This window comes from Hemitrygon akajei, chromosome 20 (genome assembly GCF_048418815.1).
Source record: "Hemitrygon akajei chromosome 20, sHemAka1.3, whole genome shotgun sequence".
Taxonomy (NCBI): domain Eukaryota; kingdom Metazoa; phylum Chordata; class Chondrichthyes; order Myliobatiformes; family Dasyatidae; genus Hemitrygon; species Hemitrygon akajei.
Window position 1 is genome coordinate 63,074,276 of NC_133143.1, and position 26,345 is coordinate 63,100,620.

At 40.2% G+C, this 26,345-nt stretch overlaps 1 protein-coding gene across 1 annotated transcript in view; it reads right to left on the reverse strand.

The window, feature by feature from the left end:
• The window catches only part of jazf1b (JAZF zinc finger 1b), a 230,505-nt gene that overhangs the window by 49,085 nt on the left and 155,075 nt on the right, over positions 1-26,345 (reverse strand). Inside the window, exon 3 of the mRNA XM_073024467.1 lies at positions 7,927-8,123. Within this exon, the coding sequence (XP_072880568.1) occupies positions 7,927-8,123 (197 nt within the window). The remainder of the gene's footprint in view (positions 1-7,926; positions 8,124-26,345) is intronic.

Genomic DNA, 26,345 nt, shown 5'->3' on the forward strand with positions numbered 1-26,345 from the left:
TCCACTCTCTTGACTTCGGGATCCAGAGGGACAAGTAGGCATCACAAATGGGGTCTTCCTTGGTTGCAGTGGATGACCATGACTTCTTTTTTGCCTTGTCATGCCTTGTGCTCTCCACAGAGCATTGCAGGACAACCTTCCTGGCCGCTGGATCACACTGTAGATCTCATCCGTGAAGTCCGCCAGAGCTGACTTCACATGGTAGGACAGAAGACATGTCCATGTCTCACCAGGGTATGAGACCCGCTGGCTACCCTCACCTGTCGATGCAGTATATTGGGGTGTGGCTGCTGTTGCAATCAATCAGCTACGTACAACCACAGGTGAGAACTGAATGTCTGCTGGGGACCAAAGGTATTATGCAATACCTTCAAATTCTACCTTGATGAATTGGTGAAATTGTTTCATTTTCACTCTTGGCTGTTTCTGGTGTTTCCAAGACTGAATGCTTGAAACCACAGTGAGAAAACAGTTCTGAATAGTCTTACTGCATTATTGATCCACTTGGGATCAATAAAGTATTTATTATTATTGTTATTATTTTGCCAACTATCAGTGGCACAAAAACACTACTTTTTGAACACAAATGCACGCAAGTGACACTATATAAAAACTGTTTGCTCTAAGCACGATGTAGTGTCTGATGGCCACATGACATGTACGTTAGATGCTCGTTAGAAACTGTTCAACAACAGTCTCCTGCCCCAATTAAGCAGCATAGTGTCCCAAATAAACAAAAATAATCCCAGCTATTTTCAGCTAAATAGGCAGCTTCTCCAATTAATCAATGGTCCAGTTAACTGGAATTCACTGTATATAGCACAGAAATAGACCCTTCAGCCCAACTTGTTAATACTGACTAAGGTGTCTTCCTGAGCTGGTCCTACTTACCTGCATTTGGCCCTCTTAAACTTTTTAACACTGTAAATTGTACCTGTCTCTACCACTTTCTCTGGCAGTTCATTCCATAAACACACCAACCTTTGTGTTAAAAAACCCACTTCTCAGATTTCCTTTAAATCTTTCCCCTTATCTTAAACCAAGGTTCCTAATCTTTTATATGCCACGGACTCTCATCATTAACCGAGGGCTCTGCTGTCCCCAGGTTGGGAACCCATCGTAAACCTATGTCCTCCAGTTTTAGACTTGCCTATGTTGAGAAAAAGACTGTGATGATCCATCTTATCCATGCTTCTCATGATATTGTAAACCTCAATGAGATCACAACTCTCCCATCTTCACTCCAGGGGGGGAAAAAAAAGAGTTCTAGCTTACCTAGTCCCTTTGTGTAATCAGAATCAGGTTTAATATCACCGGCATATGTCATGAAATCTGTTGTCTTTTCCGCAGCAGTACAATACATAATAATAGGAAAAAAGACATGAATTACAGTAAGAGTGTGTGTGTGTGTGTGTGTGTGTGTGTGTGTGTGTGTGTGTGTGTGTGTGTGTGTGTGTGTGTGTGTGTGTGTGTGTGTGTGTGTGTGTGTGTGTGTGTGTGTGTGTGTGTGTGTGTGTGTGTGTGTGTGTGTATATAATAGTTAAAAAGTATTGCATAAATAAAAAAGAAAAAAGTAGTGAGGTAATGTTCATGGGTTCAATGTCAGATGGCAGAGGGGAAGAAGTTGTTCCTGAATCACTGAGTGTGTGTCTTCAGGTTTCTGTACATCCTTCCTGACAGTAGCAATAAGAACAAAGCATGATCTCCAATCGCAACCACCAATATCATTCTCCAAATTCAATTCTGAATGTTAACATAATTAAATGATTACAACCTATTAAGAGTATGAGGAATAACTGCAAGTTTTATTAGGTTGGGGGAGGGGGGAAGAGGAAGGAGATTATTCAAAGAAAATAATCAAAAAAATTGAAAAATGCAACCCTACTAAGAGAACAATCCACTGCAACTAACGATGCTAATGATACTCAGCTCAGTCAGAAGTCTTATAAAAATATTTGTAGGTTTTTTGACAAGTTGCTGGTAAGCCTTAACTAATTTTCACTTGTTTTGTTACTTGATTTACCACTTAGATATCTGTTGTAAAATTAGAGCCCATTAGCAAGTAACTTTCAACAAGCATCTGAGTTCAAAAACACTGCTGTTGATTCAGTAAGGGCTCTACAGCTACAAGGAGAAAGTAATACCATGATGTTGTCTTATAAATAATTAGAGCTCTGTACCAATTCCCAATTATAAATGCAAGGGGGCACAGCAGCTCTGCTGGAACACAGCTGCCAAGGAAGTGTGACAAACTATTGCAAATATAAGAGCTGATACAAACAAATATCTTTTGAATTAACTACCCTCTCAACTTCTGTTCATTTACCCTTTTTTATATGCTTGCACTTAGGGAAAGAAATCATTTCTTCATGACATAATGCAAAACAATGTTACCTTGCACTCAATGTCAGTAAGACCAAGAAACTGATTGTAGACTTCAGGAAGGGGACACTGAGAGAACGGATCAGTCCTCATTGAGGGATCAGTAGTGGAAGGGGTGAGCAATTTCAAGTTCCTAGGTGTCAACATCTCTGAAGTTCTATCTGGGCCTAACATATTGATGCAATTACAAAGGACAGATGCCAGCCACTATATCTCATTAGGAAATTTGGTATGTCTCCAAAGACTAGCAAGTTTCTACAGATGTACCATGGAGAGCATTCTAACTGGTGGCATCAGGGTCTGGTATGGAGGGGCCACTGCCCAGGATCGGAAAAGGCTGCAGAGGGTTGTAAACACAGCTAGCTCCATCATAGGGATTGAGGATCATTGAAGACACCTTCAAATGGCGATGATTTAAACAGGCGGCATCCATCGTTAACGACCCCCGCCACCTTCTCATTACCATGAGAGAGGAAGTACAGGAGCCTGAAGACACTCAATGTATAGGAAAAGCTTCTTCTCCTCCACCTTCAAATTTCTGAACAGACAATGAACCTATGAACATTATCTCACTACTTTTGCTCTCTAATCACACTTTATTTAATTTTCTTAAAACATATTTCTTACTGCAATTTACAGTATATTTTATGTATTGCACTCTACTACTACTGCAAAATTACAAACCTCACGACTTATGTCAGTAAAAATAAATCTGATTTGGATTATGATTCTTTATAAACTTTGGTGGTCACCAATCTGCCTCACACTAACTGTGTAGCTTTTTTTCAATACTTTTTATTGTATCCTTAAGTGCAGGTTGGGGGCCTTTCTTAAACTATGATATGTCAGCACTTGCAATACAGATGTGGTTAATTAGCCCCAAACAGAAGGTGGAAAATAAACAAAATTAGCTATAGATTCTGCCTATACCAGTGACAGTGTTTTGCATACCAAATACCAGCTACTATTGATCGGGACAGTAAGTTTCAGAACCAGTCGTTCACAGGTTTATTACAGATAAGGAAGGGCATTAAGAAGTTTGTCATCTGAGAGATCTTAAATTATAAGAACTGAAATCATGGCAAACCTTAGCTCCTGATTCACCCTGTACTATGCTGTAATGTTTTACGGTCTGTCATTGACTTGGGTTGTTAATTTTTAGGTTAAAAAGTCACACAACATTGTGGGCCAAGGGGCCGCTACTATGCTGCAATTTTCTAACATATCTGCAATGCAGTTAGATCGTAAGACATAGGGCCAGAGCTAGACCATTCAAACCATCAAGTCTGCTCTGCATCGTGGCTGATTTGTTATCCCTCTTAACACCATTCTCCTGCCTTCTCCCTGTAATCACAAACCTATCAAATTCCGCTTTAAATATACCTAATGACTTGGTATCCACAGCCATTTGTGGCAATGAATTCTACTGATTCACCACACACTGGCTAAAGAAATTCCTCCTCATCTCTATTCTAAAGGGATGTCCCTCTATTTTGCATCTGTGCCCTCTGGTCCTTGACTCCCCCACTACAGGGAACATTTCTTCCACATCCACTCTACTTAGGCCTTTCGATATTCAAGTGGTTTCCATGAGATCCACACCATTTCCTTCCCAAATCTTTTCTCCTCATCCAGCTGGGTTCTCCTGCCCTCTGCTTTCACACTTATCCTGTGAAGACTTATGTTTTAACAGGTTATAGATATTATTATATGTTAAATACAATGTTACAGGTGTATATGAAAAATAAAACGAGTTCAAAAGAGTCCTGAAGTGTCAAAATGTCAGGCTGAAATATAGACTCTTTATTCTTTTCCATGGATGCTACCTGACCTGCCGAGTTCCTCCGGCGTTAATGTGGGAGTAAAGATTTTTACTCCCTCATGTTGTGGGATGGATGTAAGATTTAAATAAATTCTATTTAAAGAGTGACCAGTGTAGGAAATTGCATAAACTAGCAATATCCAATATTGTTTTTGAAAAGTTTGAATTTTCCAAGGAAAGCAGTAATAGCCTCTTTGCATGATATGACATCACAGTTTTTTCCCTGTAAATGTTTGTTTAATAAATATAGTTTTTCAAAAACATCTAACAGGTAATATATGTTAAACTGAGCAGCAACAATTTGTTCTGCATGTTGCTTATCAATTAAAAATACTACATTACCCCAAAGCTCAACAAAATGACAAAGACAATTACCTTTTGATAACCATCAGATCTCTGTATGCGTTAGTAGCCGTTCAAAATATTCTTTAATCAGAAAAGATGATTTGAAGAGCATTTGATTGAAGAAGTTGACAGCCATTATTACAGCAATGAGGGTGTCATGCAAATGTTGTCCCAATAATTTTCAACCAAATGCTGATGGTGAATGACACAGTGTATGCAAAAAAGTCAGACACAAGATCTTAAAAATGAGCAATGAATCCTCTTTATCTTCTTACTATCGAAGCAGCACCGTCAGCTGCACAAGACATTATATTTTCCAGTGGATTATTTTTTCCCAAGAAACTTGTGAATGTGTGGCCAAGCACAGCTCCAATACTACATTCAGGTTTGCTGGCAACACCACTGTTGTAGCCCGATCAAAGGTGGTGATGAACCAGCACATAGGAGAGAGATTGAAAACCTGGCCCAAACAGCAACAACCTCTTACTCAATGTCAGCAAGACCATGGAGCTGATTATTGACTTCAGGAGCAAGAAACCAGAGGTCCATGAGCCAGTCCTCATCTGAAGATCAGAGGTGAAGAGGGTCAGCACCTTTCAATTCCTCAGTATCATCATTTCTGTGGACCTGTCCTGGGCCCAGCACATACAGAAGTGCAATTACAAAGAAAGCACAAGTGCCTCAACTTCCATAGGAGTTAACAAAGATTTGGCATGTCTTCTAAAACTTTGACAAACTTCTATGGATGTGTGTGGTGGAGAGGATATTGACTGGCTACATTACAGCCTGGTTTGGAAACACCAAAGCCCTGAATGGAGAATCCTACAAAAATTTAGAGATATGACCCAGTTCTTCACAGGTGAAGACCTCCCCACCACTGAGCTCATCTACACAAACTGTTGTTGCAGAAAAGCAGCATCCATCATCAGGGACCCCCACCACTCAGATCATGCTCCCTACTCACTGCTGCCATCAGGAAGAAGTACAAAAGCCTCAGGACTCACAGCATCACTTTCAGGAACAGTTACTCCCCTCAACCATCAGGGTCTTGAACCAAAAAGGATAACTTCACTCAACTTCTCCCACCACTGAAATGTTCCCACTACCTATGGACTCACTTTTAAGCACATTGACTGAATGCCCAAGTTGATGGGGTCTTTCATTGATTCTATTACGAATTTATTGAATATGCCTGGTAGAAAATGAATCTCAGGGTTGTATATGGTGACATATATGTACTTGGAAAATAAATTTACTTTGAACTTTGAAATAGATCTTTCTTCGAAATTTTCTTCAAAAATAGTTTCATCTTTGGTATCTGTCTTAAGCTTTCAGGGAAAAAGTATTTCCTCATAAAATAAAACGAGCTTTTTAGGCAGTATTTCTAAAAAATAATTTAATTTCTTAAGGAAATATTTTTAAATAACACTATTATATATACGGTACAAATTCTATGTGGCTATAAGATGCATGTATTCACTATGAAAAGTGAATTGAGCTTCCTTTCGAACTATATTAAGTATCAGGGACATAATGGAAGCTGTAGTGGCAGAGAGTGATGCAGTGGTAGACATCACATACTCTCACCTCTCTGCAGTTTAGCCGTTTCTGGCAGATACAGAAGCTGCAGCCATCATGCCATGCTCTGTAAGTTCTAAAACAGGTCAGAGGAAGGCAAATGGAAGCAGCCTCCTGCTGTATTCTCACTGACTGGCCTTGTTGCAGGCCGCTCCACCCAATCTGCAGTTTGCAATTTGGGAATGGACGTGGAGCAGGGCTCAGCAGGCTGCCCTGCAGGGTGTGAACGGTGATTTATGTGTGGTCAAACTGGAGCAGAGGTAACAACTAACATGCTACAATACCCCATCCCCACCCACAGACACAGTCTAAGCTGTTTTGCTGCCTTATTTGCATCATCTAGCATATTTCCCATTCATTTCATTCAGGGTTCCAATTAAATTACATATATTCATTCATTTTTTATTTTTTAAATTTTAGCAGTATTTCATTAAAACAGTGAACTTATCATGGCCCATTCTGGCCCCCAGATTCTTGATTTTTACTTGATGCCTCTATGAAATTTGACATGGCCCTCTGTGAGGTCATATGGCCCATGGTGAGAATCATTGTTCCAGGTAATCAAATGTTCAGTAAAGCATTTATCTCCAATTTCAAAAATGCAAAATAATTCTGAGTATATACTACTCCTCCAATAGAATCTGTGATCTTCCTATGATGTTTAATCTGTTTATTTTTAGCTTGTATTTATATAACACCTTCAAAATACTAAATACATCTCAAGTCACATTACATTAATTTATTTGATAATAAATAAATACTTTATTATCAAATAAAACCAAGCTGAACCTGTTACACAAAGAGGTATCATATGAGATGATCAAAAGCTTTGTCCAGGAAATAGACTTTGGAAGACGTCCTAATGGAGAAGTGAGAGGTGGAAAGGCAGAGAGGTTTCTAAAGGGAAATCAGGAACCTAAAACCTTAGTAGCTGAAGGTACAGTGGCATGATTACACCCAGAGAACATCAGTAGAAAGATTATTGAGTACAATAAAATTATTGGGAATGAACAAAGAACATAGAACACAATAGCACACTACAGGTCCCTCGGCCCACAATGCTGTGCCGACCTTACAACCGACTCTAAGACCAATCTTACTCTTTCGTCCTACTTAGCCCTCCATTTTGCTATCATTGATGTGCCTATCTAAGAGTCTCTTAAATGCCTCTAATGTAGCTGCCTGCACTACCACCCCTGGCAATGCATTCCATGCACCCACCACTCACTGTGTGAAAAAACCTACCTCTGACATCACAACTCTACTTTCCCGCAGTCAACTTAAAATTATGCCGTTGTGTATTAGCCATTCTGCCCTGGGGAAAAGGCAGAGGCTGTCCACTATATCAATGCCTCATATCATCCTATACACCTTGATTTTTATTTTTAGTTTATTTAGTGATACAGCCCTTTGAGCTGCATCGCCCAGCAACCCCAATGTAACCTTAAACTAATCACAGGACAATTTACAATGGCCAATTCACCTACCTGGTAGGTCTTTGGACTATGGGAGGACTGGAAAAAACCCACACATTGCACGAGGAGGACAGAAAGAGACTCCTTACAGAGGATGCCAGGATTGAACTCCAAACTCCAACATCCAAAGCTGTAATAGCGCCCTGCTAACCGTTATGCTATCGTGACGCCAGATCAAGGAGCAGATTATTCACTCTTGTTAGTTTAGAAGCAGCAAGGTCACTGACAACAGCCACAACTGTCATGTCAATCACAACAGACGAACTCACAGTCAACAAAACTTGCAAATTCAGTGAGATTAAAGAGACGATTGCTCTCTCGTACCTGTGGGAGTAATGCTTCGGAATGATGATGACGGAGTAACGGGTGGGGTGACTGGAGGTGTAAGGCTGCCGCTATTGTGGCGCTGTGGTGTTGAAATGCTTCCTCGAGGAATTGTACTTGATAATGACAAAGAGAGTTTAGGCTGAATCTTTTTCTTCAAGGATTCTTGTTCCCGGCGAGCAGCATCTGTCATAAATCTGCAATGGGAAAACAAAGCAAAGATGATTTGTGGCTTTCTACCTGAAATAAAACTTCTGCAGATCACTTATACTTTATTAATATTTTTCACAACACCCTAAACTCCACTACTCTGCTAAGATGGCGGTGCGCTTGGACTCAGTGGCTTCTACGAGGCCAACAAGAGGCATTATTGTCTTTTTTTAAAAGTTACTTTTTTTTTTAACAATCACAAGACCCTGCTGGACATTAAGGACTTAACGTACTGTAGGTCTCCCCCATCAGCAAGTTGCTTGATGGCGGGAAAACTGAAGGAGCTGGACTTGGTGCAAACTGTGTTGCTGTCTGTAAGAGAGGAGCGTCAGAGTGGCTCTGCGAAGGAGCTATGCAGTCTAACAGTGAGGGATCATCTTAGTCGCTTTTCTTGTGATCACAAGACCCTGTTGGACATTGGTAATGTGGATGTGCCTTGTGCTATGAATGACTGCTGGTATTGTGTTTTGCACCTTGGCCCCGGAGCAATGCTGTTTCATTTGACTGTATTCTTGGGCATTCATATATGGTTGACTGACAATTAAATTGAAATTGAATTTGAAAAACAACATGGGAGAAGTAGAGAAAGGGTAATTTAATATTAATTTGCTAGAAGTTCCCACTTTTAGTAGTCAGGTATGAAATCTATCTGCAATGATAAACCTTTTAGTTAAATTATTCAGTGGCCGCTTTATTAGGTAGACATGTATAACAGCTCGTTAATGCAATTATCTAACAAATCAATTATGTGGTAGCAATACAATGCATAAATCATTTGCCATGAGGTTCAATTGTTGTTCAGACCAATGTGATTTGACTGTGACATGATTGTTGGTGTCAGACAGGGTTATTTGAGTATCTCAGAAACTGCTGATCTCCTGCTTTCATCCACAACAGTCTGCAGAGAATGATGCAACCTCCCCCACCCCAAAAAAATCCAGTGAGTGGCAGTTCTGTGGATGAAAATGCCTTGTTAATGAGAGAGATCAGAAAAGAATGGATAGACTGGATTAAGCAGACAAGAAGGCAACAGTAATTCAAATAACCACGTGTTACAACAGTGGTGTACAAAAGAGCATTTCTGAATGCACAACACGTCGAACCTTGTAGTGGATGGGGTACAGCCTCATTAGACCACAAGCACAGACAGTTGCCAAATTTTTAGAGACAAGTACCACCATTGAATGCAAAATGCCAAATGACACAGGTTGGTTCCAAGTTGAAATTTCACCTGTGAGGGAGCAATATTGTTTAAGCCCTGTTAAGGAAGGCTCTCAATGGGTAATTAAAACTACCCAGTACATCACCGGCACCAACCTACCCACCATCAAGGACATATACACAAAAAGGTGCTGGATAAAGGCCAGCAATATCATGAAGGATCCCACCCATCCTGCTCAGGAACTGTTTGTCCCACTCCCATCAGGGAAGAACCTAAGTAGCATCCACCACAGGGTCACCAGACTTGAAAACAGTTATTTACCCCAGCCATCATGCTGATTAACACCCCCATCCATTAACCCACCCCACCACACTACTTTATCACTTCCTGTCAGAGTCACCTTATATACGGATACCCCTGTACCGTGTGTCACTTTATGTAGATACAATCAGACAATGAATATAAGCTATCTTATGTATTCATATTTATTGTTTTCTTTATGTTTATTGTGACTTTTTGGTGCTGCATTGGATCCGGAATAACAATCATTTTGTTTTCCTTTACACTTGTATATTGACAAATGACAGTAAACCATTGTGAATCCCAAATCCTGGACTGCAAAATCAGAAGGCAAAGCAGTATTTCATTGCAGTATGAATGGAGGGACACAATGTAAAAAAAGACGCCTTATGAGACACAACATGAAGACCTCATCTTTGTGTTTACTTGGACACAGAAATATCCAGTGGCCCATTTGGAAGAAAGAAGTTTTCCAAGTAACCCAGATAAGGTTTAGCTTTTAACTCAATTACACTATTTTACTATTAGTACTATCAGGCCATGCAGTAAGGCCATACTGGAGATCAAAGGATTTTAAATTACTAATGGAATTAAGGGATAAGGGATTAGTGCTGGGGGATTAAGCCATTATCTCACAAAATGATGGAGCAATGATGACGGGCTGAATGGCCTAACTCTGTTTCCATTTATTTTTCTTCCTAAAGAACACAGAACAGTACAGCAGAGTACAAGCCCTTTAGCCCACAATGATGTGCCTACCTTCTAACCTACTCCAAGATCAATCTAACCCTTTCCTCCAACATAGCCCTCCACTTTTCTTTCATCCATATGCATAACATCTCATTTTTTTCTCATTCTATCACACGATACACCCTTCAAAGCTTTTTATAGCACTCACTTGTTGAGCACTTGCCACCCACCATGAAGGACAATAGCAAGGTCTTTGAAGCGATCCTTTCATAAAAAGGCATACAAGCAGAATTCTATTATTTTAAAAAAAGCAGTAATTTCTAACTTCCAAGTTCTAAGTGAGTTCGGAAGAGGAGTCTTGGCTCAAAATGACGACTCTTTATTTTTTCTGTATTATTCTGGATTTCCAGCATCTGCAAAATCTCTTGTTTTTTTAACTTCCAAAGTGAGTTTTGAGGCAGGTAACTGTAAATTGAAATTAAGTTCCCTATTTTATTTCCTCAAAGAGTTGTTTGTGCTTGCCTGGGGAATAAAATAGCATTTGCAGTACTAGTATTCAGTCTAATACCTCAAGCCAGATTCTTTCCCCATTTCATGCTGGAAATAATCAAAGTTCATGTCTAATGTTGGAATTTGAAGCATTGGGACTTAAGTCTAGTGTTGGCAGGACTATGAAATAGCTATAAAAATGTTAAATTTTACAGTTGCAAGCATAAAGAAACACAATTGCCCCTTGCCATCTGGCAGGTTATTTACTCAATAATATCCTTTTATTTGGTCTAACTATCAGTATCCCACATTTAGAATCAACTTTTACTGTGATGAAATACGTCAAACCTAATTTGTAGTGCTTGGGATTTTTACATTGAACTTCTGTGTTTTATGGTTTCCATGATAAGGTAGAACCACTGATCGCTGGAATATCCTTCCACAATACTATGATTGGATATTTCCCCTTTAGAAAGTGATGGCAGTGGCTGTACACGTTTTAGCATTACAGCTTGGTTATGTGAAATCTGATCCATTAAACAATTCCCTATTCATGTACAAACATAAAAAGTAGCAAAAATAATTAAATGCCAGATGATTAAAATAGGTAGTTTTAAGTGTCTGAATTCCATAGAATAACACAGAAACTCTCTTAAGTCATAAGAAATCATTGTGCTCTCCACACTTGTGAAATTTCCAGCAACTATCAAGCAAAGCTTTGTGTGAGTCCTCCAAGCTCTTATTTCTAAGTATGATATTTATTTAGTTTTATTTATTTAGAGATACAGTGCGGAACAGGCCCAATGCCTTGACATCCAGCAACCCACTTATATAACACCAGCCTAACCACAGGACAATTTAGAATGACCAATTAACCTATGAATTCATAAGTCTTTGGACTGTGGGAGGAAACCCATGTGGTCAAGGGGCAAATGTATAAACTCCTTACGGATGGCATAGAATTAAACCCTGAAACGCCCCAATCTGCAAAGGCATCATGCTAACCACTACACTACTGTGGCTTACACTATAGAGCTGACTACTTCAGCTCTCTGCTGACAACACTCCAAGTTTGAAAGAAATATCACAATAAAGGTCAATCTCCAATACTCAAATGCAAAAATTCAGCCCAGTTCATGTGTACAGCAGATAGTGTAAATACTAAATCCTTCTTTCCTAGAGAATTCAAGTACAAGTCACTTGAATTGATCTCAACCTTCTGATTCTAGCCTATTTTCCAGATGTGAAGAATGAGGCAAGATTAAAAACCAAGTTCAGTTGTGAAGAAAAACAAATATCAAGTTCATTCTTTAGAAAGGCAGTTAAGTTTCAATCGTGAATCATCTAGGTGTAAGCTTAAGTAGATGAGGGCAAATGTCACATTATACATTTCTATAAAGTTCTCACTTGGGGACAGCTTACAGGTAAATTCCAAAATTTCCTATCTCAATCCTCTAACACTAAAGACCAATTCATAGCTTTTCCTATGAACACTACCTCACTATTCATCTTTTGCACTATTTATTTATTCTATAAACTGTAGCGATTTTTATGTCTTGGATTGTGCTGCTTCCACATAACAAGTTTCATGACATACGTCGGTGATAATACACTTGATATTAAGTCTTATTCATCAGAACACAAGGAAGATACTGAGACCTTAAAGGCCATGGGAAAAGCCATGGATTGGTTTTCAGTATTAGAGGATTGAGAGGGGAAGTCTGGGAACTTAACCATAAGCTGTCCCCAAGGGAGAACTTTACAGAAATGTATACTGTGACATTTGTCCTCACCTACTAAAGCTTATACCTTCTAGAACTTGAATTTTCGTCTCTTTCCTCATTCTTCACAATTGACAGGGCAAATATTGCTTGTGCCTCAACCAAAAATAACCTCAACTCTGTGAAGCTATGCAAATTATTTTATTTTTGGCATAGGATCAACATGGAGAAAAGCAGAAAAACAAGTCCCCTTCACCAAAGTGGCCAGGACTACAAGTAAGCTTATTGGCACTGTGCTTCTTTTCAATCCAATTATAACAATTTTTAGAATCAAGTTTATACATCAATTTCTTTCGTGAACAAGTACTTCAGAGCCCTAAAAGCAAAATAATTGAGATCAATTCATTAAAGAGTTTGTAGAAGTCACTAAATATCAATAAACCTGCATAGCTGCTGAAGTTTTATAAGCAGCTTTCAATGTTGCCTTTATGAACAGTTTTCAATGCCATTCCAAATTATGAAAATTTGGCTTAATCTGATGAAAGGAGGGAAAAAGTGATGCAAAAACTAAACAGGAATGCTGTTAAGGTTTGATCACGTAAAGCACAGATTTTGTTAGTACCAAAATGGCATGATTTGCTGGTCTGGTAGAAATGAAGTAGAAACCCCGCTAAGATGGAAATGGTTTAGCATCTGACTGCTTAAGAATGCAAAAGCCTCTAAGGCAACGATACAGCAGGAGTTTCCTTCCTCTGTGTTTGATCCATTTCATAAGCACAGTTAGTGCACAATAATAGGGTTTTCATTAAATAGGAAAAAAAAGTGGTTAATAATGGATAACCACGACTGACGGATCATTACTAACATGAATATGGAGAAAGTTTAATAAACTAGAGCCTTACTTAACAGTGCAGTAAGGCCAGAGATGAAGAAGGCAACGCAATAAGAGAACGGCCCCACAGCAAATGGTATATGGCTAAAATATCATTTACACAACTGATGGGAGGTCAATAAAATGCAAAAACAACTCAGAAGGAAAAATATCTATGTTGCAATGCAGGGCAATTTTGTCTTTAATTAACAGGGAAATTTATTTGGCCAAAGGTGCTAAACAGGTAACAGGACAAGTGCTAACAAAGCCAACAGTTTGAAAGTCCGGATTTAGCACACAATTTTGATCTTAATTACAGATCACCATAGTTTGGATTTGTCTGGAGGTGCTACCCAAACACCTGCAGGTTTAATACTCCAGTGTTGATTAGAGACTGTTTTTGTCGATCTCTTGCAAGTTGCTAATAAACACACACTCCTTCTGCCAGTGACTTCCATAATAAGACAAAATATGAAGGCAATTACGAGCAATTCCTTTCTGATGAGGTCCACAAAGAATCTCTGGAATAAGTGATGCCAAAGAAACAGAGAAAGTCTTTGAATGTGGTTAAATGGACTTCTTCAAAGCTCCAATGGCAATGGCTCTGGATTGGTGGGTATCCCTTAGTGATGAATATCTCTTTAAGTAGTATGTGGAATTAATATTGACACTGCATTTATTTAAAGACAGCTGGTTACAGTTAGGAGAGGGCGTGAGCTGAAGTGGTAGCCACCAAAATGCCATGCAGTCTCTTTAATGAGGACTCACAGGTATTTCAAGTGGCAATGAGGTGTTTAACAAGCCTCTGCAGCCATTCCTATTTTTGTCTTAAATTCCTTTATCAACACGGGTTTGTATGCTAAACATGGCCAAACTAGCATTTTAGCTCAACGTTCCCATTTCTTTATTCCTTTACAAATTTTCACTGAAAATGACCCTTCCAGCATCCAATTAAGTTTTGTAAGTGCATGTATTAGTAGCATCTACCAGAATTTCACTGGCTTTGTTCCAAGTTCTGTTTAATTAATAGGTAGCCATTTTGAAATGAGAAGACCCTAAAATTTGTTAATTTCCAAACTCAGAATAGAAAATAAAAACGGAATTATTCAACAAGAACCATGACAGAAAAAGAGATTTTCGTACCCTGTAAACTGTGGACTCTTGCTGCTACAAGAGCTTGGTGCAAACGATTACAGTAATGAATCCAGACTGGCCAGCCCACAAAGAGTGGCCGCCCACATATTAGTCTGTGTGCCAGAGTTGTGTGACGCAAGGCTTTTGGAGTGTGTCCTACCCCTAGGTTCTCAATTAAAACAAGGGCAGGACTTATAGGAAGTTAGAAATACATGGTATAAGGGAGCCTCCTACAGGCTAATAGTTAAAGTTGCACACAACTCCATAGCGGTGTGGGAACAAAATCTTGATGTATTTTTCTATTTCTGAGATACTTTATTTAACTTGGTGATACAGCGTGGAACACGTCCTTCCTGCCTGACTGCCCAACAACCCACCTTTTTAACCCTAGCCTAGTCACAGGACAATTTGCAATGACCAATTAACCTGCTTAATCGGTACATCTTTGAATAGTGGGAGGAAACCAGAGCACTCATATGAAACCCATGAGGTCACACAGAGAAGATACAAACTCCTTACAGACAGCAGCAAGGATTGAACCCGGGGCTGCTGGCACTGTAATAGGGTTAAGCTAACTCTTACTCGATCATGCTCTGCCATAGTAAATATGCACATTTTTTGTCATAGTATTTCAAACATTTGTATTACTTACATTCTTCAACCTTGTAAGAAGATATCGAAGAGAGAAGAAAAGAAACAAAATCTGTGACCTCTTGAATCTATTAGGAAGCCACAAACAGACTGCAATCAATTTATGTAATTTCCAGTCCAGACTGAACTCATAAAATCCATTTTATAAAACTGGATCAGATTTACTGTGGTGATTGACAACATTATCATCATAATGTTAAAAGTTTTTGGTTGTCAATGCAAATGGCGCATTTTACTGTATGCCTCGATGTACACATGAAACTGGAGTGGGTTCAAAGGAGGTTCACAAAAACGATTCCAGGATTGAAAGGCTTATCATATGAAGAGTGGCTGATGGCTCTGGGCCTGTGTTCACAAGAATTCAGAAGAATGAGGGGTGACTTCATTGAAACCTATTGAACGGTGAAAGGCCTTGATAAAGTGGATGTGGAGAGGATGTTTGCTATGGTGGGAGAGTCTAAGACCAGAGGACACAGCCACATAATAGAGGGGCATCATTTTTGAAAGGAGATGTGGAGGAATTTCTTTTGCCAGAGAGTGGTGAATCTGTGGAATTCTTTGCTACAGGCAGCTGTAGAGGTCAAGTCTTTATGTATACTTAAGGCAGAGGTTGACAGATTCTTGATTGGTCAGGGCATGAAGGGATATGGGGAGAAGGCAGGAGGCTGGGACTGAGATGAAAACTGAATCAGCCATGATGAAATGGCAGAGCAGACTCAATGGGCTAAGTGGCTTAATACTGCCCCTATACCTTATGGTCTTATAAACTTGAATCTTGAATAACGGATGATGTAAATTGATGTACCTATCAGTGGACAATTGGAGTAAGGAGCCTGATCCCTCCGACCATTTAACAACATGTTGCGATGATCCTTCGATGCAGATTGGATGGATTATGACTGCAAGTTATATAGCCACATTAAGCCACTTCCTTGCAAGGCTCTTCCATTGCTCCATCCAAATGCACAACAATTAATACAGTTAAGTTTGCTATTTCTTCATAGCAATGTAGCAGGAATAAGAGGCCATAAAACTATGACAAAAGATGTGCATATTTAGCATGGGGCACCAAGGTAGTGGAGTGGGTAGCACGATACTATTACAGCTCAGAGCATCGGAATTTGGAGTTCAATTCTGGCGTCCTCTGTGAGAAAGTTTGTATGTCTTATCCATGCGTGCATGGGATTCTTCTGGGTGCTCACCATACTTCCCATAGTCCAGACATATTGGTTAGATTAAATGATCACTGTAAATTGACCTGCGATTAGACCGGGTAAATTGGTGGGATGCTTGGCGGCATGGCTAGGAGGGCCGGATGGGCCTGCTCTACACTGTATCTCTAAATGCATTAATGACATGGAAGCAGAATTAGGTCATTCAGCCCACTGAGTCTGCACTGCCATTTGATCATGGCCAATTTATTTTTGGTCTCAGCCCCATTCTCCTGCAGGCTTTGACACTCTTACTAATGAAGAATATATCAACCTCCTCTTTAAATATACTCAATGACTTGGGTCTCCACACTTATCTTGACAATGAATTCCACAGATTCATCACTCTCTAGTTAATGAAATTCCTCCTAATCTCCGTTCTAAATAGACATCCCTCTATTCTGAGGCTGTGCCCTCTGGTCCTAGATTTTTCACAACTGGAAACATACTCTCTTTGTCAACTCTATCTAGGCCTATCAATATTTAAGTTTTAATGAGATCCCCCTCATTCTTCTAAACTCCAGTGAGTACAGGCCTCATGCCATCTAACACATTTCACACAATAATCCTTTCATTTCCAGAATCATTCTGGACCCTCTCCAATGCCAGCACATCCTTTCTCTGTCACTTGAGCAGTACACCTAATACTGTCTGTCAGCCAACCAGTTCAGACAACTTTGGCTGCTCCAGGGTTCGGAGCTAAAGACTCATTTTGGTTTGGAATGTTGTTGCTTGCTTCTATTGTTTGCATGATTTGTGTTTTTTTCCTTTTTCTGCACATCAGCTGTTGGTCTTTATTTTATTTTTTTAAATTGGGTTCTTTTGGGTTTCTTGCTTTGTGGCTACCTGTAAGCAAACAAATCTCAAGGTCGTATAATATATAAATACATTCTTTGATAATGAATGTACTAAAACAGACACGATTCACTCAGGGCCCAGAAATCATCTTCCAAAGTCACCTCCAGAGTCTTCCACAAAGTGTCTCAAGCTAAATGTTGACTGTTTATTCCCTTCCATATATGCTATCTGACTTGCTGAGCTCCATTTTGTGTGTGTCACTGAAGACAACCTCTTTCCATTAGCCATGCTTAGGAAACTACATTAGAGCTGGCTGAGAGCACAAAGATGGCCAAAGACGAATGGAGGTGTTTGACATTAGTATGATTTCATTCTTCCTTCTCCTGTTTCTGATTTTATAGCCAGTATAGAAGTCATTGCTCACAATGCCAAAGTTGTGCATTGTGTGACCGGGTATTAGGGATCTTGACAAGTGAGTTCAGTAAAGCTCTGAGAATCATCCAGACTGTAGAATGTGGGACATTACAGCAGTACAGTACAAGCCCTTCGGCCCATGATGCTGGAGCTGTAAACCTACTTTAAGATCAATCTAGCCTTTCCTTCCCATATAGCCCTCCATTTTATCATCCATGTGCCTACTTAAATGTCTCTTAATTGTCCCTAATGTCCTTGCCTCTACCATCACCAGTGACCACCACTCACCAACCAACCACTCCTTGTGTAAAGAACCTACCTCTGACATCCCTCCTGTTCTTTCCTCCACTTACCTTAAAATTATGTCCCCTCATATTAACCATTTCCATTCTGGGAAAAAATCTTCGGCTGTTGTCCACTTGATCTATGCCTCTTATCTTACATGTCTCTATCAAGTCACCTCTCATCCTTCTTTGCTCCAAAAGGAAAAGCCCTAGCTTGCTCAATCTATTCCCACAAGATATGCTGTCCAATTCACACAGCACCTTCATGGATCTCTGCACTCTTTCTAAAGTTTCCACATTCTTCCTATAATGGGGCAAACAGAAATTAACACAATATTCCAAGTGTGATCTAGATCAGGTTTTCCAGGACAACATGGGCTTTCGTTGTATGGATGCGTGAGTAGCAATGCAGAAACAATGTGGTTTTTATCAACCAGATTTGACCATCTGGATTGCCTAATGGCTCAAATCAAGTTCAACAAGTTCAAGTTTAATTGTCATTCAATCATACCCACGTATACAACCAAATGAAACAGTGTTTCTCTGGAGGCAAGGTGCAAAACACAGTACTACCCAATAGTAGCACACATCAATTAGCACATATCATTAAGATAGCAGAAAAACATACAGTCACAAAAAAATATAGCCTCCGAGTGGCATGATGTGAAAATTGATGGTGATTGGGATGTTGCACTGAAGCCAAATTTCTGCAAGAGAAAGTACGCAACAGTTCCTCACCACGCACTAGAGCACCGCAGACAAAAGCATTCCAGTTTGTCTTTCACTGAGCGAATACTGGAGAGCAGCACCTACAAGGGAGACCAATCCCCAACCCAGCATGGACTCTAGCAGTATCTGCTCTGCTTTCTCCCACACCATCTCCAGTATCTGCCCTTGCCCTCACCATCCCCAGTATCTGTAGAATTTCTCGTGTTTATGTTAAGCTGAGCCAATGTCACAGGTGGACAAATGATGCTGTCAGAGAAATCAATTCAGCTAATTCAATACTGAAACAAAGGCCTTCTGAAAATCCAAATGCACAACATCCACTGACTCTCCTTTGTTTATCCTGCCTGTTATTTCTTCAAAGAATTCCAACAGATTTGTCAGGCAATATCTCCCCTGAAGGAAATCATACTAACTTTGGCCTATTTTATCATGTACCTCCTAGTACCCTGAAACCTTATCTTTAATAATGGACTCCAACATCTTCCCAACCACTGAAGTTTGGCTGATTGGCCAATCATTTCCTTTCTTCTGCTTTCCACCCTTCCGAAAGTGGTGAGTGACATTTGCAATTTTCCAATCCGCTGGAACCATTCCAGAATCTAGTGATTATTGAAAGATCATGACCAATGCCTCCACAATCTTTTCAGCTACTTTTTCAGAACCCCTGAGTGTAGTCCATCTGGTCCGGGTGACCTATCCACCTTCAGACTTTCCAGCTTCTCAAGCATCTTCTACTTAGTAAAAACAACTACATTTCCTTCTGGCCCCCAACACTCTTGAACCTCTGGCATAATGCTAGTGTCTTCCACAGTGAAGATTGATGCAAAATCCTTTTAAGTTCATCCGTCATTTCCTTTTCCCTCCATTACTACCTCTCCAGGATCATTTTCCAGTGGTCTGATATCCACTCATGCCTCTCTTTTACTCTTTATATATCTGAATTAAATTTCTGCTATCCTCTTGGCTGCCTTACTTCCATATTTCATCTTTTCTCTCTTTGTGGCTTTTTAGTTGCCTTCTGTTAGTTTTCAAAAGCTTCCCTATCCTCTAACTTCCCACTGTTCTGTCCTCTCTTTTGCTTTTATGTCTGTAACTTCCTCATCATGCACAGTTGCCCTGTCCTCCCGTGAGAGTACTTCTTCATCTTTGCATTGTATCTATCCTGCAGCTTCCGAATTCTCCCAGAAACTTTAGCCATTGCTGTTCTGCTGTCATCTCTGCTTGTGCCCTCTTCCAATTAACTTTGGCCAGCTTCTCTCTCATGCCTCTGCAATTCCTTTTGCTCCACTGTAATAATGATAAGTCAGACTTCAGCTTCTCCCTCTAAAACTGCGGGGGAGGGGAGTTGATTCTATCACTGCCTCCTAAGAATTCTTTTATCTAAAGATCCATAATCAAATCTGGTTCATTACACAACAGCCAATCCAGAATCCTTTAGTAGGCTCAACCACAGCTGTTCTAAAAAGTCATCTAATAGGAATTCTACAAATTCCTTCTCTTGGGATCCAGCACCAACCTGATTTCCCCAATCTACCTGCATATCAAAATCCCAATGACTCCCCCAACATTGCCCATTTTACATGCCTTTTCTATCTCCTGTTGTGATTTGTACCCCACATCCAGGCTGTAACTTCCATCAGGGTATTTTTACCTTTGCAGTTTCTTAACTCTACCCACAAGGATTTTACATCTTCTGATCCCATGTCACCTCTTTCTAAGGATTTGATTTCACTTTTAACCAACAGACCTGCTCCACCCCCTCCTGCCAACCTGCCTGCCCTTTCAATGCATGTCTGCATGCTTTTATGCACAGAGTTGCTGCAACATAATAGGCTGATTAGATATTTGCGTTAATGAGCAGGTGTAGCTAATAATAAAATTGTCACTGAGTGTATGTGAAAAGAATTAAATGATAAACCATTCCTCTGGGCAAGATTGAGTCAATTTAATTTCCAATGTTCCCCACTGTAATGTAAAATCATTTCATATTCCATTTTACAAATTGTTAAGTTGTTTCTTTCCACTTGGGAAATACAGTTATTCACATAAAAGCACATCACACAAATGTACCAACTATAGCCAAGAAAATCACCTGACGAATTGCCGTTGGAATTCTGTCAATGTCATTGTGATTCCATGCCCTTGCTTTCCAGTGTTGACATTCCTTAATCTCGGTCATGTGTTTCTTTGCCATAGCGCCAAGAAGAATGGGAACTATCAAATAGGATTAATGTAATGGGCAAAATGACTCACATGGGTATGATGGGCTGAGGGGCCCCATTTTTGCACAATCCAACTCTGACTCAATGGCTTCTGCATTGAATAGCACCGCCTGACTACATTCCTTAAAACAGTTTATTTGTACTCTTCATGTTCAATTTCTACCACTGCTAAAACTCAACACTTACCTAACAATGATCCTGCACCATTTTGCCTGTGTACAATTCAAAGTCCAAAGTAAATTTATTATCAAAGTACATGTGTCATCATATAAAAGCCTGAGATTCATTTTCTAGTGGGCAATCATAGTAAATACAAGAAGACCAACAGAATCAATGAAAGACTTCACCCAAAGAGGACAGGAAACAATCAATGTACAAAACAAAACAAGCTATGCAAATACAGAAAGAAAGAGAAAAAAAGAGAAATAATGAGTAAATAAACAATAAATAGAGTCCTTGAAAATGAATCCAGATCAGTGAGGGGGCAAGTGAATTTGAGTGAAGCTATCCCTTCTGGTTCAAGAGCCTGATGATTGAGGGGCGGTAATAAATGTTCCAGAACCTGTTGGTGCAGGTCCTGAGGCTCCTGTACCTTCTTCATGACGGCTACAGTAAGAAGAGAGCATAGCCTGGATGGTGAGGGTCCTTGATGCTGGATTCTACTTTCCTGTAACAGCACTCCGTGTAGATCTGCTCAATGGTGGGGAGGGCTTTACCCATGATAGACTGGGCCATATCCACTACTTTTTGTAAGCTTTTTTGTACAAGATTATCGGTGGTTCCAGACCGGGCTGTGATACAACCTGTCAATATAGTCTCCACCACACAGCTATAGAAGCTTATCAAAGTTTTAGATGATATGCTGAATCTTCACAAACTCCTAAGGAAGTAGAGGTGCTGCCACGCTTACCAGGACCGATCCTCTGAAATGATAACAAGGAATTTAAAATTGCTGACCCTCTCTACCGATAATCCTCTGATGAGGACTGGCTATTTCCTCCTCCTGAAGCCAATAATCATCTCCTTGGTCTTGCTAATATTGAGTGAGAGGGTGTTGTTTTGGCATCACTCAGACAGATTTTCAATCTCTCTCCTATCTGCTGATTCGTCACCATACTTGGTTTGGCCAACGACGGTGGTCTTGTTGGCAACTCTAAATATGGCACTGGAACTGTGCTTAGCCTCGCAGTCATAAGTATAAACTAAGTAGAGCAGGGCTAAGCACACAGCCTTGTGGTTCACTTGTGCTGACAGACACTGTGGAGGAAACTGAACTGACTGGGATCTACAAGTGAGGAAAATGAGGATCCAATTGCATAAGGAGGCATTGATCACAAGGTCTTGAAGTTTATTGATTAGCTTTGAGGGGATGATAACATTGAATGCTAAGCTGTAGTCAATGAAGAGCATACTGATGTCTGCATCTTCACTGTCCAGATGTTCCAGGGTTGAGTGAAAAACCAATAGAATGGCATCTTCTGTGGACCTGTTGTGTCGGTAGGCAAATTGGTGTGGGTCCAAGTCACTTTTCAGGCAGTTGATATGCTTCATCACCAGCCTCTCAAAACAGTTCTTCACTATGGTTGTAGGTGCTACTGGACAATAGTCATTGAGACAGGTTACCATGTTCTACTGGTATAATTGAAGCCTGCGTGAAACAGGTGGGTACCCTACACTGCCAAAGCAAGAGGTTAAGGACACTCCAGCCAGTTGATCAGCATAGGTCTTCAGTTCTTGGCCAGGTACCCTGTCTAGGCCGGATGATTTCCGTGAGTTCACCCTCCTGAAGGATGCTTTCATGTCGTCCCCGGAGACCGAAATCACAGGGTCAATGGGGGCTGTGGGAGTTTGTGAATGTGCCTCCATGTTTTGATGGACAAAGTGAGCATATAAAGGCAATGAACTCATCTGGGAGCAAAGCCTTGTTGTCACCTATGTTGCTTGGTCTCACTTTCTGTTAGGTGATAAAATTTAAGCCCAGCCACAGCTGCCAGGCATCATTCTATGATTCCAGTTTGGTCTGTCTAGAATTGCCATCGCATATAAGATAACTTTCTGGAGGTTGTACCTGGACCTCTTGTATTTAACTTGGTCACCTAGACCTGAATGCCACTGATCTGGCCCTCAGCAAATTGCAGATATTATGGTTCATCCAGGGCTTCTGGTTAGCGAAGACTCTGAATGATTTTCTGGGGACACACTCGTCTACAACTGGTTTTATAAAGTCCATGTCAAATGTGATGTATTTGTTCGGATCCTCTCATGAGTCCTTGAACATGGTCTAATTTACCAACTTGAACCACTCCTGTAGAGGTTCCTCAGCCTTCTGCAATCTGCTCTTGTGGTCTGTATCTTTGGAACTTTGCTCTTTAGCTTCTGCCTGTATGTAAGTAGGAAAGAGGACAGCTAAGTGATTGGGTTTCCCAAAATGTAGTCTAGGCATGGAATGGTAGGCACTCCTAATTGCAGTTTAACAGTTGTGGAGTGTATTGGGACCCATGGTGCTGCAAGTGATAACTAGGCAGTTTTTTTCAAACAAGCCTGACTGAAGTCCCCAAATATGACTTGAAAGGCGCCAAGGTAGGCTGTTCCTTGCTTGCTAATCGTGGCATTCAATACTTTTACTGCTTGTTTAACATCTGCTTTTGGCATTATGTAAACTGCAGTTAGAATCACAGAGGTGATCTCTCTTGGTAAGTAAAGCAGTCAACATTTAATCATCAGATGTTTCAGGTTGGGGCAATAAGTGTACGACAAGACCGCTACATCTGGGCACCACTAAAAGTTTATCATGAAACACAGACTCTCACCTTTTGACATCTCCAAATCAACGGTCTGGTCTATCCTTGGGTCTTATTGACACATCCGGTGTGTCTGGAGTGAACCATGTCTCCGGAGAACACAGAACATAGCAATTCCTCACTTCCCGCTGATTCAGTAATCATGTCCTTATGTCCTCAATCTTGTTCTCCAGTGAATATACATTTGCTAAAAGGATGCTGGGTTAAGGGAGTTTCACTTCTCAGCGTTACAATCTGGCTTGGAGCCCTCCGTTTTTCCCTCTCTTGTGGCCTTGGCAATGTACCATTGATTGCTTAAAGGTGCCATGCCCACATGCTTGAGAGTTAAGTCTGCTGAGTCGTCAAAAGATCATGGAATCGCTAGTTCATTAAGATGGGTCAAAAGTATGTGGCTTAAAGGGAAATTGAAGGTTCCAGGTTGCAGTGAGAATAATTCAGAAGTATATTTAGAAGTTCTGTAAGCTGCCCACAACAGTGAGTCATTGATTCACCAGCACCATTTTGGTTCATCATGAAAGAAGAGAAATAATCATATTTCTGTTCTATATGACCTTAACCTAGCCTCATCCAACCTCAGTGGGAAAAGCCTGCTGGCATTTACTCTATCTATACCCCTCATAATGGGTGAAGCTTTTGCAAATATCTTAAACACAAGAGATACTGCAGATCCACACACAAAATGCTGGAGGAACTCAGCAGGTCATGCAGCATCTATGAAGAGGAATCAACAGTGAACATCTCCGGCTGAGTCCTGATGACAGGATGCTTTCCACAGATGCTGTCTAACCTGCTGAGTTACTCCAGCACTTTGCAAATAAACTAAACTTTTAAAAATTATTATAAAAGTACATATACACTTGGTGGCCATTTTATTCAGTTCACCTGCTTGTTAATGCAAATATCTAATCAGCCAATTATACGGCAGCAACTCAATACATAAAAACATCCAAGCATGGTCAACAGGTTCAGTTGTTGATCAGACCAAACATCAGAATGGGGAAGAAATGTGATTGAAATGACTTTGACCGTGGAATCCTGGTTGATTGGAGTATATCCAGAAACTGCTGATCTGGGATTTTCACACACAACAGTCTCTACAGTTTACAGAGAATGGTGTAGTAAATTTAAAAAAAACATCCAGTGAGCAGCAGTTCTGTGCACAAAAATGCCTTGAGAGGTCAGAGAACGACCAGACTGGTTCAAGCTGATAGTAATTCAAATAACCACACGTGCAGAAAAGTATCTCTAAATGCGCAACATATTGAACTTTGAAGTGGATGGGCTACGCAGCAGAAGTATCATGAATATACACTCAGTGGCCCCTTTATTGGTTACAGAAGTTGGCCTCTGAGTGTATGTCACCATAAACTACCTTGAGGTTCATTTTCTTTCAGATATTTACAGGAAAATTAAAAAAAAGAATGTATGAAAACCACACACACACACATATTCTTTTTTCTGGATGACTCAATGTCACTACATACTGTCTAAAGCTCAAGTAATCTCAAGGGAAACACATGAGGGTTCATAGGAAGAAGAAAAATCATACTGCTGGATGTTTGGGAAAATAGCTCAACCACCATCCTAACCATTTTGCCTCTACTATTCCCACTGGGGAGATCAAAAATGAAAACCATTGTTAAGTTTATATTCTTATAAATTCACATCTCACTTACATGTCAAAGAGCTCTGGCTCACTTTAAAACTTGCACCAAGTTGCCATTTCTTAAATAATTTCCACCAGGGAATATTTTCACTCTGTTTCCACCTCACTTCATGTTCTTTCCTGATTTCCTGGTTGTTGTATTAAATACAAGAAAAGAGCTGTTAGGGACCTAGGGCAGACAAATTATTTAAATGTTTTTTTCTGAGATTGGTGGTGTTCGTGGTATCTCACTAATCACTTGACGATCAGCATTCTCAACTGCTGCCTTCCATGACAAGTGTGAATTCAAGTGAAGAATATCTGCAATTAGAAATTTTAAGTTATGACATGAACAAGAAAAAACTGAAGACTAAACCAAATCTTAAAATAAGTGGAACTGCAAATCTAGCCCAAATTCAGCTTGATGTCCACTTGCTTTTTTCCCATAAACACATTTTATAGATTACATTTCTAAAGCATGATAACTTGCATTTGCTTTACGAGGTGTAAAATCTTTAAAGCCAGTGTGAATAAAAACCAGACTGCAATAGGTCAACAAACATTGTGACTGTCCAAGTCCTGGAGAATAATTCATGTCCCTACAGTTCTCTATCCTGACACCTGTACTTGGCCTTGCCTCTTCCCACCCTGTCTCCTGTAAAAATGATATTCTCTTTTCTCAGTTCCTTTGTCTCTGCCGCATCTAATCCCAGGATGAGGCTTTCCTTTCCAGAATATCAGAGATGTCTTCCTCCCTCAAAGAACGGGGTTTCCTTTCCTCCATCATTGATGCTGCCCTCACCTGCATCTCCTCCATTTTCCAGACATCTGCATTCACCCCATCTTCCCACTGCCTTAACAGGGATTGAGTTCCTCTTCTAACCAACCACACCATGTGCCTCCATATCCAACACATTCTCTGCAACTTCCACCATCTCCAAAGGGATCCTACCAACAAGCACATCTTTAACTCCCCTCAACTCTCTAAAGGGCTTGCTCCCTCTGTGATTCCCTTGTCCATTCGTTCCTCCCCACTAATCTCCCTCCTAGCACTAATCCTTGGAAGCAGCCAACATGCTATACCTGC